Raw genomic sequence first — 19,811 nt, forward strand, 5'->3', positions numbered from 1 at the left:
CCTGGAAAAGGACATCATGCTTCGTAAAGTGTAGGGTCCATGAAAAAGTGGAAGATCCCCAAAGAGGTGGACTGACACAGTGGCAGCAACAATGGGCTCAGACAGAACAGCAGTGAGGATGGCACAGGAACAAACCATGATTTGTCCCTTTGTGCACAGTGTCACTTGGATTTGGTGTCTCTGCTGTAACAGCACTGATATTTAGGCAGGTGCCAAAGGAAGACAGGTCATCACTCTAGTGACTACTCCTAAATATTTTGCTTGTAGGATGAGGTCTTTGTTTCCTACTCTGGGCTATGTCTTTGCTACTACCCTAGCAGCAGGTTTAAATTGTTTTCCAGCCACACTGAAGAAAAGGGTGATGTTTTCACAACGTCCTCATGGCTCCTATTCAGGACCATGGACAGAACATAAAGGAGGCTTTTCTAGTCCCACCTCTTTGCTTTCTAACTTGTCAGCAGTGTGCTGATCTATGGCGACATTCTCAAGTTACCTGATTACATTCTTTCACAGAACATTCCCCAAAGCTTATTCAATGAATGCACTATAATAAACTATTGTCACTTGATATGTATTATTTCATCATTTATGATTGACTGTGATTTACATGCTTTCAGTGGGCTTGTTTGGGAAATTGAAGCTCAGGTATATTTAGGCCAATTGCTCAAAGTCAGATAGCTCCGGAGTGGAACAGCCAGGGCAGGAGTACAGATGCTCTGATTGTGAACTCTGGGCTATTTCCAAATCATGAATCTCTCTCTATCAACTTCCTTTTGGGTGGAAGGGGGCGTTCCGTTTCATTTTGAGACATACTAATCTTGCTTCAGGTTGAACTAGAGGATGCATGACCTATATGGCAATGGTGGAAAGTCTGCAATTTCTGATTATGGAAGCTTTGGGATGGCTCTGTAGTTGTGGTGGAATCTCAACTACAAGGGTTCTCTCAGTGCGTATTTAAAGACACCTACCTCTTATGACTTTGTGGTGCAGTGAATTACTTGACATGGCTCTTCTGTTGTTGCTGCTGTTGTTATGTGCCATTGAATCAGTTTCAACTCATAGCTGCCACGTGTACGGTTTTCAAGGAGCAACTGGTGGGTTTCAACTGCCAATCTTGGGGTTTAAACTGACCTTGCAGCCCAGTGTCTTACCCTATAGCACCACACTAGGACTCCACGATTCTTCTAGCCATAGTCTTGCATAATTTCCATCCAATGACTGGGATGATGTTGTTGTTAAGTGCCAATAAGTTGGTTCTTACCCATAGCTACTCTCTATAGGGTTTCAGAGGAGTGACTGGTGGATCTGAACTGCCAACCTTTTGGTTAGCAGTTTAGTGCTTATTCTACAGCACCACACCAGGATTCCATGACTGGGGTATTGTTGTTGTTGTTAAGTGCCGTCGAGTCGGTTGCTACTCATAGCGACCCTGTATAGGGTTTCCAAGGAGCAGCTGATGAGCTTGAACCACTGACCTTGCAGTTCAAACAGCTTTGCAGTCTGAAGCATTAACCCACAGCAGCAAATCAGGACTCCATGACTGGGGTGGGACTCTGCAAATAGGGCTCATGGAACTCTAATGTAGGGATTGGTCTGTTTTGCCATCCTACTGGGTTTTTTTTTGTTTTGTTTTTTTTCATCCTACTGGTTTTGAAATGAGCCTTCTCAGAAGCAGGAATGGGGGAACTTACTACCATCAAGAAAGCAGAGCCAGGAGTGGAGTGGAGCCCTGCATGTAGAACCTCCTCTCTCCAGGAGGCAGAGATTGTGTTACCAGAGGAGCGGTAGCAGCTGAACTAAGAGCACCAGACGGAGAGGTGAGCTTTAAACTGAGTGTCTTTGGCAGGAGGCTTATTTGCAGTATGGGATGCCATCAGACACTTAATCAGGGGATCTGGGATGGTGATCTATTGAGCTAGAGCTGAGTGACTTCAGGCTAAGGCTTATGGTGAATGGAGTGCCCTCTGGGCATTTATCAGTAGCAATGAAAAAGCTTTGTATCATTGTTCAAGCCAGACAGAGGCCAAGGGGTCATGTGTTTGAGAGGCTGAGGAACTGAGGAACGTGCGCCTGAGGGCATGGCAGAGAAGAGGTTCTCCTGACAGAAGAACTGTATCCTGAGCATTTCTGATCCTGTATTATAACCTGTTAACTCCCCTAATAAACATAATTGCAAATATTGTCTGTGAGTTCTGTGTGGTCACTGCAATGAATTATAGAGGCCTGCAGAGAAGCAGAGAGTGGACTGAGAGGGACAGAGTTGGTGTCAGAGTTGGGAAGGATGGTTTGTGGAAGGAGAAATGTCTAACTTTCGCCTCAGAGGAACTGGATTTGGGTTGAAGTTGCGTTTGGTTCTCCTTCCCCCTTGTAAAGTTAGAGGAGGCTAGATGCCACCCTGTGCCCTTTTTACAACTCCTGAAGGAAGGCATGTGAGAGGATTCTTGGGGGCACAAATGGTTAGGAACTTGACTCCTAGTCTCCAGCTTGGTATTTCAAGCCCATTTAGTGAATGTGACAGAAGAAAAGAAAATATACGATCTTTATTAAAAATAAAATTGGTTTGGTCAAAAAATGTGATTTAGGATGAAACACAGAAAGCTATGGCAGTGAAATTAAAAAAAAAAGTATATGGTACAGTTTGCTTAGGATTTATATATGTGTAAATGCATTGTTTCTGTCTCTCCTAGGGAGTCCTGGTATGGTGCTAGAAGATAACCGAACTGGTAACCACCACCACAACAACCACAAGGTTGGTGGTTCAAACCTACCAGCTGCTCCTTGGAAACGCTATATGAGGTTGATGTGAGTCAGAACCGACTCGATGGCACTTAGCAACAATCACTGTGGTGGGGCCCTATTTGAAATAGTGGCTTGAGACCACTTGTCATACCAACAAGGAGCCCTGGTGCGCAGTGGGTTACAAGTTGAGTTGCAAACCACAAGGTTAGTAGTTTGAACCTATCAGCCACTCTATGTGAGAAAGATAAAGCTTTTTGCTCCTGTAACAATTTGCAGCTTCAGAAACCCTACACAGGATCACTATGAGTCGGAACAGACTCAACGTCACACGACAGCCATCGCCACCACCAGTGGACTCTGGGGGGGCAGATCTGTCAATCTGCTTCCCAAAGGTCACAGCTCTGAACACCCTCTGGAGTGGTTCTACTCTATTCATAGAATCACTGTGCGTCAGAACCAAGCTGAGGGTAAATCACAACAACACCAGGCATGTGGGATGAAACCTGTTGGCAACATCACACTAACATGGCTTCTGACATGTGACCTGGTTGCCCAGTTGTGCCTAGAAGTAAGTCTCTAGATTTATAATTGGAGTAGTATTTATACACTTAACTTCTCTAGGATATATATTCAAGGCTGGAATGAAAAGCCTTAATAAAACTTAATATAATTATATATGGTGGTGGTGGTGTACAGTGGAGTTCATTCTGACTTATAGCAACCCTGCATAGGGTTTACGAAGCTGTAAATCTTTAGAGGAGCAGAAAGCCTCATCTGTCTCCTGAGGAGTGGTTGATAGTTTTGAACTGCTGACCATGAGGTGAGCAGCGTGACTCGTAACCACGGCACTGCCAGAGCTCCTATAATTATCTATGGCTTTACTAAAAAATGCATTGCTCTCTCTAAAATTAGAGTCTTGAAGTTGAGGCATAATTCCTGAAGTCACAGGGAAGGAGAAACGTTAGCAGCTGTGAAGACAGAAATGTTACGATGCCCACTAAGGTTTCCTGTGGCCTCACTTGGAACGACTTTAGATGTCAACTACAGTCCTGTCAGTTCTCCTGGGCTCTGCACTGGGAAGCTGATCCATCTGACTGGTCCCCGGCAGGCGGGCAGCAGTTTCAAGTTGGCCCTGCTAAACTGCAGAAGTATCATTGGATCCACTGACTAGTTCACAATAAACTGGAACATAAAAGCCATTTTGTGAAGTTGCTCCCGTTTCTCCACCCTCAGTTTGACTTACAAAACCAAGATATATCCACATTTCAACCTAGAACTTTGCCCTGGGATACATTGTCTGAGAAAGTCTCTTTTCTCCTTCCTGTCAGTCCTTAGAGGCATGTTTCCAAGTGAGTGGCTGTGTATTCACAGATCTCTGTGGCTATCATCCTGCATGAAAGCGTCTGCTTCTGTCCTTGACTTACTTTTTTATTCCTTCTTTTCTGTTTTCTCTGTCTTCCTCAGCCTTAGCACCGGTCAGACCTTTTCTGTTTAACTCTAGTCTTTTATTCCTGAAACACTCCGAGTGCTATTCAGAGAAGATGTGTGTCTATAGAAGGAACACACCAAGAGATCTCAACACTGTAATAGAATGCACTCCTGGAAACATTTCCAATCCAGAAAGCACTGCTGTCCTTAACTCAGGGCAATGGCAGAAGGCAATCTTTTTATTTTCCCTTTTGAGTTTTTGAGAGAGGCAGTTCAGATAATGAGTAAAATGACTTTCTGTATGCTGTCTTGACAGATGTAAAAATGACCACACGAAGAAACTACAACAAATGCTGGAAGAAAAGTCAGGTTAGACAATAACAGTATTTTTTTTTTTTTAAATAAAAGCCGGTATAAATATCAGGTGGTGCAGAAATGCGTAAGGAAAGCACATTTTCACAAGGGGAGCTTCCTAAAACTTGAATATTTACTAGCAAAGAAATTAAGAGTATAATTATATATACACTGAAATATGTCTACTTATTGTAATGTATCCTGGTGTGGCACTATAGGATAAGAACTGGACCACAAGGTTGCTTTGAACTGCAAAGTCGGCAGTTCAAACTCACAAGCCACACCTCAGAAACCCTATACAGGGCCACTATGAATTGGAACAAACTCAACAGTACTTAACAACAACAACAACAATGCTAACATTATCGCAGGCCAAGGAACCTTGGTTGCACAATGGCTAAGTACTCAGCTGCTAACTACAACGTTAGCTGTTTAAACTCACCCTGTGGCTCTGTGTGAGGAAGGCCTGGTCATCTGTATTTCTAAAGATGTTGTTGTTGTTAAGTGTCGTTAAGTTGGTTCTGACTCACAGTGACCCAGTGTGTCCTAGAAAACCTGATGGAGCAATTCGACTCTGTCACACAGAGTGGTCATGTGTCAAAAACTGACTTGATGACACCTAGCAACAACAACAACAACACAGCCTTACCTAGCTGCTTTCCTACTCTCCCAACTTAATCCTAACAAAGGGGGCCGTTTAAAAATATTAACAATAATTAATACTGATATTGTTGTTGTTGTTATGTGCCAGGGAGTCGGTTCCGACTCATAGCGACCCTACGTAGGGTTTCCGAGGCTGTAAATCTTTACGGGAACAGAAAGCCTCATCTTTCTCCCGTGGAGCCACTGGTAGTTTCGAACTGCTGACCTTGTGGCTCGCAGCCCGATTTGTAACCACTACGCTACCAGAGCTCCTTTAATACTGTTATACTATTTGATTATGATTCAGTGCCATTGAGTTGAGACCAATTCCTAACGACCTTAAGTACAATGGAATGAACCACTATGCGATCTTACGCCACTTCACAATTGTCATTTTGTTTGAGCTCATTGCTGCAGCACTGTGCCAATCGATCTTGTTGAGGCTCTTCCTCTTTTTCTCTGACCAAACATGATGCCCTTCTCTGGTACCAGTCCTTCCTGATACTATGTCCAAAGAATATGAAACAAAGTCTCCCCATCTTTGCTTTTATGGAGCATCTGGTTGTACTTTTTCTAAGATTTGTTTATTCTCTGGCAATCCATGGTGCATTCTTCACCAACACCATAATCTGAATGCATCAATTCTTTCCCTTCTTCCTTATTCATTGTACGGCTTTCACATGTATATCAAGTGATTGAAAATATCACAGCTTAGGAATGGCTCACATCAAAGAGGTTTTTTGCAGCAGATTTTCCCAGTGTAACGGATCACATAATTTCTTGACTGCAGCTTCCATGAACATTGGTTGTGGATCCAAGTAAAATGAAATTACTGACAATTTCAATCTCTTCTTCATTTATCAAGCTGTTGCTTACTGAACCTGTTGTGGGGATTTTTTTTTTTTTTTTTTTCTGTATGTTGAAATGTAATTCATTCTGAAAGCTGTGGCCTTTGATCTTCATTAATAAGTGCTTCAAGTCGTCTTTGTTTTCAGCAAGACGGTTGTGTCATCTGCATGTCTTGTCTCTGATGGTAATTAATCAGCGATTACTCGGAAACCCTATACAGGGTCGCTACGGGTCAGAACTGACTTGATGGCATTTAACAACAACAGTAAGTAAAGTACATGCATGAACATATACACACATGTCAAACTCCATTTTGCAGAGTACCATTAGAGTGAAAACAATAATTTTATAGAGTCAAACCTGGCTGCCATCCACAGGTGGTAATGGTGTGGCTCCCAGTTGCCTCAGTAATTTTCCATTGAAATATGTCTTCCACACAGAAATATCTCCATTTAATTTTACCATTTCATAATGCAGACTACAATAATCTGATTATAGAATATTCCTTAGAATTTCCGTTTCACAGCAACCTTCTTATACTTGTCCATTTCAGAGAGCTGCCTCCTTTAGATGCCAATCTTTGGATGTCCAATGTTGTTGTTGTTAAGTGCCATCAAGGTGGCTCCCACCCACAGCAACCATGTATATAGGGTTTCTAAGGAGCAGCTGGTGGGTTTGAACCATCAACCTTGCAGTACAGCGCATTATCCTACAGCACCACACCGGGACTCGTGGTCAGGAGGAATGAAGACCGAGCCAGGAGTTAGGAGGCATTTTGAATAGCTCCAACACTGGACATCAAACATTAGCCAGGGATAATCAGAAAATTACTACACCCTGCAACAGTCTCCTACTTTCCACATGAGACTGAGTTCCCTAAGGAAGTAAAGCTTGGATCAGTACTGCTTTGTGGGCTGGGAAAATGGCAGTGGTGGGGACTTCAACAAATCTATTATATGGAAAACACTGAGTTAAGGTCTGCAGAGGATAACAGATGAATGAGAATTAGTTTTTGCCTTCAAAATAGAATTCTTCAGAATAGGAGCACAGACATTGTACGCACTTACCACGTACACATGGGAAAGATTTTGAATGAGTCAAAAGTCTTCAAAGGGGAACTTGTGGCATTAACTTTTAAAAACTGGGAAAAAATGTATTCCATAAGAATAAACAAGTTGACTGGTTAGAGAGTCAGGAATAACAGAGCAGAAATCGGAAATCATGAGCCTATAGTTTGTGATCTATTTTTAATCTAATAGTCACAGAGGGATCACTGGAGGCTTTTCCAAGGGTATGATAAAATTCATCTGTAATTTTCAAGCTAATTGGTGGACTTCAATAGGGAGAAGGAGCCCTGGGATGGAGCTGTGGGTTAATGATCTGGACTGCAAGGTTGGTTTGAACTGCCAGAGTAGCAGTTAAAGCTCACCACTCACTCCTAGGAAACCCTCTATGAGGTCGCTATCAGTCGGAACCGACTTGATGGCACTTAACAACAACAATAGGAAGAAAGAAGGAGCAGAGAGATGAGTTACGATGTCAAGGCAACAAAATAATGAAGCCCAGTGTTTCAGTCAAAGGAATGGAAGTAGAAAAAAAGAAAAAAAATGAGGGGTATTATGGAGAAAGAAAACTTAACACGGCAACAAATTGTATATGAGAGGCAGAGGAAAACGATGAATCAAAAATAGGCCATTGATGGAAAGGGGCATTGTTGTTAAATGCTGTGGAGTTGATTCCAACTCACAGCAATCTTGTAGAGGGTTTTCAAGGAGCAGCTGATAGGTTCGAACCACCAACCTTGTGGGTCGTAAGTAGTCCAGTGCTTATCCTACAGCACCATAAAGGAAATGGAATAATCCCAAATAAAGAAGTCATTCATTCATTCATCAAATACTTATTGTATACTTACTTTGTTAAATACGGTCCTGGTGTGGCACTGTGGGTTAATGCGCTGAATTGCAGTTGGTTTGAACCGCAAGATCGGTGGTTCAAGCTCAATGGCTGCTCCTTGGAAATCCTATACAGAGTTGCTATGGGTCGGAACCAACTCGATGGCACTTACCAACAACAACTTTGTATCCAGTACTCTGCTAGGAGTTGAAAGAGGTCTAAGAGCTAGTTCAGTGAGATTATAAACTTGATTTTATACAGGCTGAGTTTAAAGCGGCAGCAGGAATATTCAAGATACCAATTGCCAATAGAGATCTTGTTTAGGTGAAGGAGTCCTGGTGGCACAGTGGGTTAAGCATTGGGCTGCTAACTGAAAGGTCATCAGTTCAAACCCACCCACCACTGAATGTGAGAAAGATGAGGCAGTTTGCTTCCATAAAGGTTTACAGCCTTGGAAACCCTATGCAGCATTTCTAGTCCATCCCATAGGGTTTCTATGAGTTTGAACTGACTGTAAGGCACTTAACAACAATGACAGAGGGGTCGTAGTTAAAACTGTGCAAGGGGACAAGATCACTGAGGTAGAAAAACTCTCAGAAAGAAGAGATCAATTTCAAGAACAGAGGTGAGAAAAGCACTATCTTGTTCTTAAGTGTTGGAAGGAACAGGGATTATTGCAAAAACTGGTCTAAGAAATAGGAGGTGAGCCTAGAGAGTTCTGGTTTGGGCAGATAAGCAGCAATTTATGAAGCATGGGATCTTGGACAAGGAGCCCTAGTGGTGCTGTAGGATTAGTACTGAACTGCCTGCAGGTTGGTGGTTTAAAGGCCCCAGCCGCTCTGCAGAAGAAAGATGAGGTTGTCTGCTCCTGTAAAGACTGATAGTATCGGAAACTCCACACAGGATCAAACTCCACCATGAGCTGGGTCCCACTTGATGGCAGTGGGTTTGGTTTTGGCTTGGAGGATCTTTGATATTCTACAGCATCGATGTTTCCAAGGGTTGGAAGCCAGATAGAAAGCACTATGAGACAAGTCTGGTTCAGACAATACGGAAGATGATGAAAGGGAGGCTTGACCAAGTCACAATATGGAAGAAAATATCAGCAACTAGCTAACATTTTTTGAGACACTCATTATTCTATGTGCTTGATACTTAATGACCGTTGCAATTTATAACTTATGTACGAAACACTATTATCATGTCTTTCTTATAATAGAGAAGCTGGGATGCAAATAGACTAAGAGACTTGCACAATTACCACATAATTAATAAGTATTACTTTGAACTGATGAGGTCTGAGTTCAGAATCCAGTGAACACTGAGTGTCATGCTATGTTCTGAGGCAAGGTGAAGTGTTGGAAGCTTTATGGGAAGAGAGGAAGGAAGTGGCAAGAGGGAGAGATGGAGTGATGACCGAAGCCAGGTCACAGGGAATGGAATCAGGGCCATCTCCTTAAGGCAACAGGCTTGAGAATGGAGGGAAAGTGGCATGGAGAGATTTTTTAAGGCCAGAAATTGTGTGTGTGTGTGTGTGTGTGTGCGTGTGTGTGCGTGTGTGCACATGTGTGAACTATCTCAGGTGACATTTTGCTGTTGTGGCAAAGCAGAAGGTGAGGTCATTGGTTGAAAGTAGTAGAATCAAGGCTTGAGAAAAGTGAACACTTGTTCCTTTTAAAGTGTAGATGAGAGAAGGGTCTCAAAGAAGGTGCTATACCAATCCCATTCTTTCTCTATCTCTTTTTTGGTGACTAATGAGAGTTTATTCTAAAGCAGAAAAGCAAGGATCTTTAGGTATATACAAGCCTATCAACAAACCCCACCCAGGCACACACAATGCATAGTAACACTTAAGCTGAGCAGACCCCAGTACTCATGCCACATACAAACGAAAAGACAGTTTCTCATCTCTTAGATATTTTCTCTCTTTCAAGTGCCTTGGATGGCATCAAGAAACCTTTCCTGCAGCCCATCTAAATCAACAGCAGGTTGATGTACATTTTTCCTTTGTGGGATTTTTTTTTTCTTGCAAGAAGTGTTTGCTATTTAAAATCTGTTACTAGGTGATCATGCCAAAGCACATCTTTTCTCTCTTTTCCCAGGTCAACCCTACAAATGTCACTGTGCGTTTGCAAGTAAAAATACCTGTTGCCATGCACGTGAGAGGCGCAGAATGCAAAGCTGTAATGGAGCAGGGTTGGATCAATGACAGCACCATTTTCTGAATGTTCCATCAGTTCTGTAAGGTAGCAGAGATGTCGGTGGCAGCCTCTCACACCGTAACGGGCACAATACTCATCTAACACAAAGACTTGGCCAGGGCTGAACCAACCCTGCAAAAGAAGAGGGAAAAAAACAAGTTTGTTTCTTTCTGTGTGAAGATTTGCTTTTTTGAAAGCACTTTTAGGCATTGTAAGTCACAGTTGCATGAAACTGTCTTTGACCATTTATGTTAGTTTCAAAAAAGCTAATATCCATTTTGGACCTGTTTGGGACACTGGCAAAGGATTCTTGCCAGGTTGCCACTTATTACTCTCCTCTATCCTTCAAAATGGGCCAAACTTGTCTGCATCATCTACAGAATTGACCATTTCAAAGAGGGAAATCTCCAAACACTTCCATTTCTTTATGATTCAAGTAAAAAGACAATGGTGAAGCAGATACTAAAATTGAAATTGCCTAGTAACCAAAAGTATTTTATAGAATGAAAATAAATAAGTGTTCCTTCAGTCTAGCAGTTGTCTATATATACAATTTGGGTCTTTAAATCTCTGGAATGTTTTTCTCATTCTCTTTCTGTGACCACTATAATAGAGTTGATGCTTTACAGTGTCTGGTCCTACTGAAAGGAGCTGTTTGGGTATATGTGTGGGTACATGCATGAATCACTGGCAGCCTGGTTGTACAAAAAGTGGAAGGCAGTCTTAGGAAGAGTTGGGCTACAAAATGTTTCCATGCATTGTATGGATTTACATGCATTCATTTAAATTACAAAATTACGAAAGTGGGCAAGATACTCATGCCAGATAACATCCAGGGTCAATCTGCCTCCAATGTTCTTTCTAACTGCTCACCCTCTCTATTTGCAGCTGAAGATATGGTGATGTTTTTCTCAGACTCTATTATAGATGAGGACAGTCACAAAGTCAAAACAACTCATTTTCATAATTTAGTAACTAACCCCACTGAGTGGAATTCAAGGGGAAACTGTCCCTTCCTTCCCTTCCTAATGTTTTCTCTAGGTGCGCTTGTCCATGGAATGATAACATACGGCTTTGAGACAAAAACTTTAAGTTGAATCAGGTTCCAGATTTAGAATTACATGCACAAAAAGCGATATTAGGTAGATGGTCTAAAAGTAGATTGGTAAATCATCAGTGTGATCATGGAAACTGAAGCTGTTTTATTTTTCTTTCTAATGAGTTGGGAGCACACACTGTCTAAAATCTTATTTCAAAGAGAAAATGTAACTTTATTGCCTAGAATTACTGTGGTTGGTAGCCAAGAGATGAAAATGATAGAAATAGGCATATTCTGGCTAAAGGACTCTCAGAAGACTTGCCACTGGCAATGCAAGTTCTTGGAAAGACAAAGGATTTGCTGACTCTCCAGTTCAACCCTCATATTCTGAGGTAGCAAGCATTCCTTCTCTATATGGAATCATTATATTTTTATCCTAAGTTTTAGCTACAGTTTCAGTGTATAACAACAGGTAGCAGTTTAGCTATACTAAACTGATTCTTTTTGTTTTAAGGAACTCATTTTCTAAGGACTATATCAAAGCTGTCCTCTGTTACTACATAAATCCTTTGCCTTAGTCAATTCTGACTCCTGGTAACCCTGCATGTCAGAGGAGACCTGTGTTCCATAGGGTTTCAATGGCTGAGTTTTTGGAAGTAGATCTCCAGGTCTTTCTTCCAAGGTGCTTCTGGGTAGACTGAAACTGCCAACCTTTCAGTTGTTGGCCGAGCCCTTTAAACACTTGAACAACCAAGAGGCTCCTTTACTACCACATCGCTATCCCGACCATATCGTCTGTCCCTGTTCCTCACCCACAACACTTAGGTTAACCTTCTAGAAACAACAGGGGGAAGCGGATGATATCAACATCTGGTGAGCAGAATTTAAACGTTAAAATGTTTGTTCATGTGTTAGTCAGTCCTATCACAAAAGTTTTTTTTTTGTTTTTTTTTCCCTGGTCTTCATTAAAGCCTTCTGCTTTCATTCAGCCTTTTCTCGAAGAACTGATAACCCACAGTTCAGTGTCTCTTGTCTATTGAGTGGCCCAGCAGTGGTCTTCAAGTGTATAATTTTCAAATTTGTTAGCCATTGTTTGGAATCCTTTATCCTTAACTCCAACTACAGTCATTACATGAATCAGGAATAAAATGTCACTTCATAACAAACACTTATCACTTTGGAGAATCTTGCATTCTGACCTATAGGGGACTGACTTCTCCTCACCAAGCAAGAGTAGGAATCATTCAGTCTGTGATTCAAAGTCTGCCTCTGGAGTATTCTGAAAAGGAAGGTGTGGTCCAGCTTGCAAGGATTAGCAGAAATAAATTCATCCATACCATGTTTCTGAAAACGATCTGCATCTGTAAAAGCAGAGAAGCATATATGTATTTATTTTTCTGCTTTAGTAATGAATCAATACAGTTTTGCACCTCATGATCACAGAAGGCAACCTTGTATTACATATCATGATGGTGGTGTTGTTTGTTAAGTGCTGTTGAGTCAGTTCTGACCCATGGCGAGTACAAGGTTTCCAAGGAGCAACTGGTGAGCTTGAACTGCTGACCTTGTATTTCAAACCAACTTTGTAGTCTACTGCATTAACAGGCTGTGCTGCACCAGGACTCCATGATGCATCATAGGATGCCAACAATTCAGCATATTAATATAAAGGTCAAATTTAATAGCCCAGATAAAAATGACAGGGAAAAACCCACAAATCATTTGGAATAAAGATTTTTTTTTCCCCAAAGGTACTTGCCACGTGCATCACACAAGTACTCTTATTTTCAATCGTATGGAAAGTTGATGCTGGAAAACATATGACTGGAAAAGGACCCAGGCCTAGTTATCAAAAAACAAACAGCCATGGTAGCTAGAACTCTGCTTTCTAAATGGCATACTAGGACAGAAATGAACCCACAAGATTCAGCTGGATTATTTCCAGTCTTCTTTTTTGTGTGGGGCTTTTAATGGGACCAACCTTAATGTAGAAATGGCAATGAACGCTCTCAAGCTTCAAGTTTAAGTGACATGATAAAGGAAGCATCATATTTGTGCAAATATGCAGACAAAGCAAAATGTCCCAAATGGCACTTCAATCAAAGCCCCCAATTTATTGTTCTTTACAGGCTGGATCTCTGAATGCCTGTCGACCCTGCGGGTTTATCAAAAGGCAAGCTTTTATGATTGCTTTCATTAATGGTATGTTTTGTCAAAGTCTTCAGTGTGAGTTATTTACTAAGTATAGATAGGCAAAGCCACAGGCTGCCCAATAGGAGTGCTGGGGTGTTACAACATTAGCTCTGTTAGAAAAGTAGCATACACTGGGGCAAGCAATCCGTTATCAGGATAAAAGTGGACTACTCATAATGGAACCGAGTCTCCACTGTTGCTTCAGATTCACAGATAGCTAGTTATCTCTCTGGTCATTACAAGAAAAGCAGAGTTCTAAATATGAGCAAAGTGTGGTTTTAAAACCTACATTGTGTAATCATAAAATTGCAAAGGAAAGGAGACAAGTGTATTGATTAAACTCAATTATAGACTCAGGCTCATAATAAAACTCAATATTGATCTGTGGACATGATGCTAACATAATCAGTCACATTTAGGTATTTAGCCCCAGATCATATTGATCCATGTCAAGTTCAACTTTCAACCATATTTGAAGATGGAAGAACTATATAATTCAACCTGAAGGGTCCTCAGAATCACATTAAAAAAAAAGATAAACTAATTTATATTACATCATTGACAGTTATCAAAAGGTGAGTGTAGCAAGTAAGCAGTAAATGTCAGTTCATTGATGAGATAAAATATGAGATTGTTATCCATGGGAAACGCAGCATATATATCCCTTTACATTTAATAATTACTTACATGAATGATTAAATACATCACATGTGGTAAATTAATATTAATTGGTTGAACACAAAATGAAACTGCCTTTCCTTAACTGAAAAATGAGACAGTTTGACTTCTCTTTTATTTATTCTTTGGTCTGATAGTCTTTTAATAAAAAATGAAATATATGATAATGTGAAATAAATTTAAATGAGTATGCAGAAAGAAGGGTAGTAAAAAATGCAAGGAAAGTGCATTATAAAACCTGAATATTATTTAGCATTTTAAAGAATTTATTTCAGAATCTTTTCTCTCTCTCTCTCTCTTTTTTTTTTTTCTAAGTAAGGGAAAACCTTTTCATGTCACTTTATGAAATTAAATTATTACTTTTATAAAACATCTGCTGAGTTTTACTCATTATTTCTTTCACCAGAAAAGGTCATAACAAGAAGTTAGAAATCATGCCTGCTAATCACTTATCTGTTGAGAATAGGAGACATGACAGTATAATACATTTCAGGAAAAAAACAATCCCATAATTCTCTTTTTCCTATAATGGCTTATAGAAGTAAATTTTTCCTTTTAAAATAACACACCTACATTTTTGAAATTAAATATATGGGCGAAAGCATGAATCAATAGTTTGTATTTTATAATTAAATCTTAAGTTACAAAACTGAATTTACTTTATGAAACATTTTCTTCTTGCAGTAATAATCCAAATCCAATTTTATTATTGGTGGTAAGTCTTTCCAAATCAGAGATATAAGTGGAAAAATTTTCCCAACAATTATCATTAGTGGTAATATCAATTTAATCATAAAACACAGATAATGTGGATATTATAGACAATGAATAAAAACAGATAAAGGACCCACTAAAAAAGTTTTATTTAAAAATCCCTGCAATCTCTCTGGAGCTACAAACCTATTAAAGAAAAATGTACTTTTAGCAATGGATTACACCATCTTTAAAAGACAGGTTTTAAAGGCCAAACATCTCTACAACTCCCTTTTCAGGGCAGGTAAGCACAATCCAAAATTTTTTATGCAAAAATGCATCATCATCTGCTGATGTGTCAAGTCTACCTGGATATATGAAAAGAGGAAGATATGAAAATAATCCAAAAGACCACAGCTTTGATATTCTGATGTGACAAATCAGAACTGAAATTCTCTTATGAACTAAAATTAAATGGAAAGTCAGCTATCATGAATAACAAGTATATTATTGTCCAGCTTCTTATTTGCACAGAAATTCCTTTTGGCATACCATATCTATGTTTAATTCTTTGGGAACACAGAGACGTCATCTGGATCAAATGAAAAATATGTACTAAATCAATAACAACACTGAATCCAAGGCTTCAAGAATAGCTTTAAAATTGGGTTATAGTCAGCTGCCTTCAATTAAAGCTTGTTGTAACACCAAATTACGGTAGCTAATTTTAAATGAAAAATTATGCATGGTACTATTCAGCTTATCTTCTGAAATGCTATCAGGAAATTAACAAAACTAGCTAACAAGATCTGTGCTTAAACAATATACTGCAAAACTGTCATAAATTGTGATGATTAACCTATGGACTAACTACAGATGTGGGACGTGGTAATTCAGCATACTGGTAGAGTTACTATGGTAACAGTTGGATGTATGCTCCAGCGTCTTAGGTGGTACTGTCACCAGGTGTGGTAACAGTGGATGGAATCAAACCCTATTGAGAACTATTACAATTTGCCTATAAGTGAAAGAAGTTACAGAGGCTTTATTCAAATGGAGTCCGAAAATTTTAACTTTTCTTTAGGGTAGTAGACACTGGAAGACAAGAGGGAGGAATAAGTAGGCTAACAGTATTAATTTAAACAGTTATCACTGACTTGGAAATTGCTAACATAAAAAGCAATGTGAGGACGATTAGCAAGCTGGGAGGTTCTGCTGTATTTAGTGGGTACTGTCCAAAGACAGCCTTATGTGCTTAAGAATCCAAATCCCAGGAAAGGCGTCTAAGTCAGAGTTTAGAATATAAGATCAAAAAACAAAGCTTAGTTAGCTGTTATGTTTCCTCTTCCTTTGCAACTAATTCTGATGATTTTGCTTTTCAATGTTGCAGTTGTTATGAGAGATTTGGGATAAAAAAGAACAAGGGGGAGAATAAACGAAAGGGTGAAGGGGCAAAAAGGACCTTACAGTGTAGGACAACACCATCCATTAGTACTCTAAGACCAATCAGTGTCCAAGCCTGGGATCAGAAAAACTAACAAGAGGGTGCTGCTAGCAAAGATCCGGCTCCTCTTCTGAAAAATACTGAGTTGACCTAAGTAGGAAATGATCCTTTTGAAACAATGAAAACAACAATACTAAAAACAGTTGCCACAGAGTCAGTTCCAACTCATGGTGACCCCATAAGTTTTCATGGCCATGACCTTTCAGAAGTTTATCACCAGGCTACCTTCTGAAGTGCCTATAGGAGTGTGCAATCTTCCAAGCTTTAGGTTAGTTGTTAAGTATCATCTAGCCAGTTCTGACTCACAAAGACCTTGTATAGGGTTTTGGAGGAGTGGCTCGTGGGCTTGAACTGTCGATCTTGCAGTTAGTGTCCACTGCTTATCCTAAAGTGCCACACCAGGACTCCTTTAGGTTAATAGTCAAATGTTCAACCCATTCTTGGTGCCCTTAAAACACAATAACTTGCTTTTAAACTGTCCTATGTTTAACAGTTTGACTGGAGCTTCATTTACTGCTATTCACACTAGGTTATACTTTCTATATTTGAGTTCAAGCTCTCATTGAACTTGAAAATTTACAGGATTTTACAAGTGTTAGAGAGAAGTACACACCACGTTTCTTTTTGTACCACACAAGTAGCCTTTAATTGTTAAGTGCCCTTGAGTCAGTTCTGACTCACAGCAACCCCCTAAGGTTCCCAAGGAGCAGCAGTTGAATTTGAACCATCGACCTTGCAGTTCAAACTAAACTTGTGGCCCAGTGCATCACCCCACAGCACCAAACTAGAACTCTCAGCCTTTAATAGGAAGATTTAATGTTCTAAAATGTTCCATAGGTCAGTCTGGTCACTATGTCCATATTCTATGCACATGTTTGATGCTGAAGATGAAAGTGCAATGGTTGATAGATACAAGAATACTAAGGAAGGGGTTGTTCACACATCTATTTCGTACCAAATCTTTAGTTTGTATTTGTTAAAATGAGTAAAAACATGATGTATGCATTTACATATCTTGTTTTTATGCAGTAAATACTATTTTCACATTGTGATTATTTTAATCAATCCACAGAAACCTAGATCTGCAAATATCCAAAGTAAACCGATATTCAACATTTACATGAAATATTTTCAATGTAAAGTTAAAACACACACTTTCCTTACTAAGTGTGAAAATTTTAATTTAGTAGATCAATCAAGAAAACAAATTCACAAAATTAAAATTTACATAACTATCCCAATTTAAGGGTTTTAAAAATACTCGGAAACCCTGTACAGGGTCGCTCTGGGTCGGACCCGACTCGACGGCACTTAACAACAACAACAACACAACAAAAATACTTGGCTTAAAATCAAATAGGAGATAATTTCTTTGGTTCACTTTTGATAATAATTTATTAATCAAAGTCAGCTACTACAGTGTCAGGTTGTATTATGTGACATCATATAGGATTATGTTAACAGATATTAAATTAAAAAAACAAAAACAAGCTCATAGCTTGTCCTGCTGCTTTGGACTCATAGTGACCCTTTAGGACAGAGTAGAACAGTCTCTTGGAGATTCCAAGGCAGTATACTGATTCCAATGCAGTATACTGATTCCAATGCAGTATACTGATTCCAAGGCAATACACTGATTTCAAGGCAGTATACTGATTCCAAGGCAGTACACTGATTCCAAGGCAGTATACTGATTCCAAGGCAGTACACTGATTCCAAGGCAGTACATTGATTCCAAGGCAGTATACTGATTCCAAGGCAGTATACTGATTCCAAGTTAGTATACTGATTCCAAGGTAATATACTGATTGCAAGGCAGTATACTGATTCCAAGGCAGTACACTGATTCCAAGGCAGTACACTGATTCCAAGGCAGTACACTGATTCCAAGGCAGTATACTGATTCCAAGGCAGTATACTGATTCCAAGGCAGTATACTGATGGGATCAGACTGCCTCACTGTCCTCCCACGGACCTTCTGGTTAGCAGTTGAGAACTTCACCACTTTGTCACTGGGACTCCTTTTTCACTCCTTGAGTGCATCCTATTTCCTTAAAATGTTAAAATTTTCTGTGATATTTAAAAAAAAAAACAGAATATATTCACCTATGAAAGAAATCTATGTTGCTGTTAAAAAGTGCCATTGCGTCTGTTCTGACTCATAATGACCATGTACATAGTTTCTGAGGCTGAGGTGGTGGGTTTGAACTGCCCACTTTGCAGTTAGCTGTCCAATGTTTATCCTAAAGTGCCATACTGGGGACTCCATGAAAGAAATCTACACAAACAACAACTATTATTTTTTTTAACTGTGTTCAGTCATTTGGATAGCAATTGGTTGTTTGTATCCTAAAAAAGATAATAGGGCTATCTTTGAATAAGTTAGGGTGTACACAATTTTTATTTTGCTCTGGGTATTCCTAAGTAATCAGTATGCTTAGTTTTAAAAACAAACTTTATTTTTCAGTCATAAAATAAATACTTAAAAGAAAATTTTAGAAATGGAGAAAATAAAATAACAATAAATTTCCTCCCCTACCCAAATTAAACATATTCTCTGTGGATATTTTAGGTATAATGCTACCCACACTTTTAGAAAAAAATCTTCTTTGTCCCCCTTACACTGTAAAAATAATGTCATATACAAGGGGCTTCAAAAAGTTTGTAGACAATTTGCATGACCTTTCATTTACATTTTCCATGAACTGTTTGAAGTCTTCTTATATATAATTAAACATCTGCTTTCAGTTAATATAAAATGGGCGTTTTTGCATGCTATTATTAATATACTTACAGGCAATGCTTCAAAGGCCTCTATAAATAGTAGATTTTTAGGTTGTTTCTACTTGTCTGTTGTTATAAATAGACATTTTTGTGTTGTAAATAAAGCGTATGCAACCTAAACATTCTGAATTTGGCCAAAAAGTAGGAAACATGGCTAGACAGAAGGAGGTTGACAATGTAAACAACATCGTGGTAATCCTTCAAAGATCACAGCATTATAAAAATGCTAATACATTTAAGCCCCAAACACAAGAACAAAGAAATATAAAAGCTTACCTTTACCAGCTATACATCAGCACAGCAATGAGGAGCAAAGCATATTCAACGGGTTAGGAACACAGTTAATGACAGACATAGTACGGATTTTATTTTATTAGTAATGATTTACTAATGATTCTAAAAACTTTTTACCCAAGAGATAATCAAGAATGAAGAAAAAGCAATGAGACATAAGACAAGGAAGGGAGAGAAATACTAAGGGTAAAACTACTACAATTTGTGGTTCAATAGCGTGGTTAGTAATCACATTTTGATGTGACAGAAACATACCCTAACCCTAACTTCTTGTTTTCTCTCTCTTCTGTATGTCCCCTCCTTCCTGCCTGTCCTTTTTAACAAGAGAGAGAAAACGTTAAGGAGTCTGGCCTGACTGGAAAATGGACCAATGCAATGAAATACAAGAAAGGTGTTGTTAACACAACTGAGACAGTTTAGTTTTTAGCTAGACAAGCCACTCAGTTGGGCTAAAACATTCAGTTCCATGTAGTTGATCAGCACTCTCATGACATCAAAGTGGTATCAATAGGAGGAAAAT

At 39.4% G+C, this 19,811-nt stretch overlaps 1 protein-coding gene across 7 annotated transcripts in view; it reads right to left on the reverse strand.

Moving 5' to 3' along the window:
- Positions 1–19,811, reverse strand: part of CADPS2 (Ca++-dependent secretion activator 2) — a 613,140-nt gene that overhangs the window by 189,966 nt on the left and 403,363 nt on the right. For 5 of the 7 annotated variants that reach the window (XM_006859330.1, XM_006859327.1, XM_006859329.1 and 2 more), the window contains exons 12-13: positions 12,370–12,506; positions 10,051–10,238 (exon numbers count right to left, since the gene is read on the reverse strand). In XM_006859330.1, the coding sequence (XP_006859392.1) occupies positions 10,051–10,238; positions 12,370–12,506 (325 nt within the window). Of the gene's footprint in view, positions 1–10,050; positions 10,239–12,369; positions 12,507–19,273; positions 19,283–19,811 lie in introns of all 7 variants that reach the window. The other 2 variants (XM_006859326.1, XM_006859325.1) reach the window with 1 other exon arrangement.

The sequence above is a fragment of the Chrysochloris asiatica genome, unplaced genomic scaffold, assembly GCF_000296735.1.
Source record: "Chrysochloris asiatica unplaced genomic scaffold, ChrAsi1.0 scaffold00032, whole genome shotgun sequence".
NCBI lineage: Eukaryota > Metazoa > Chordata > Mammalia > Afrosoricida > Chrysochloridae > Chrysochloris > Chrysochloris asiatica.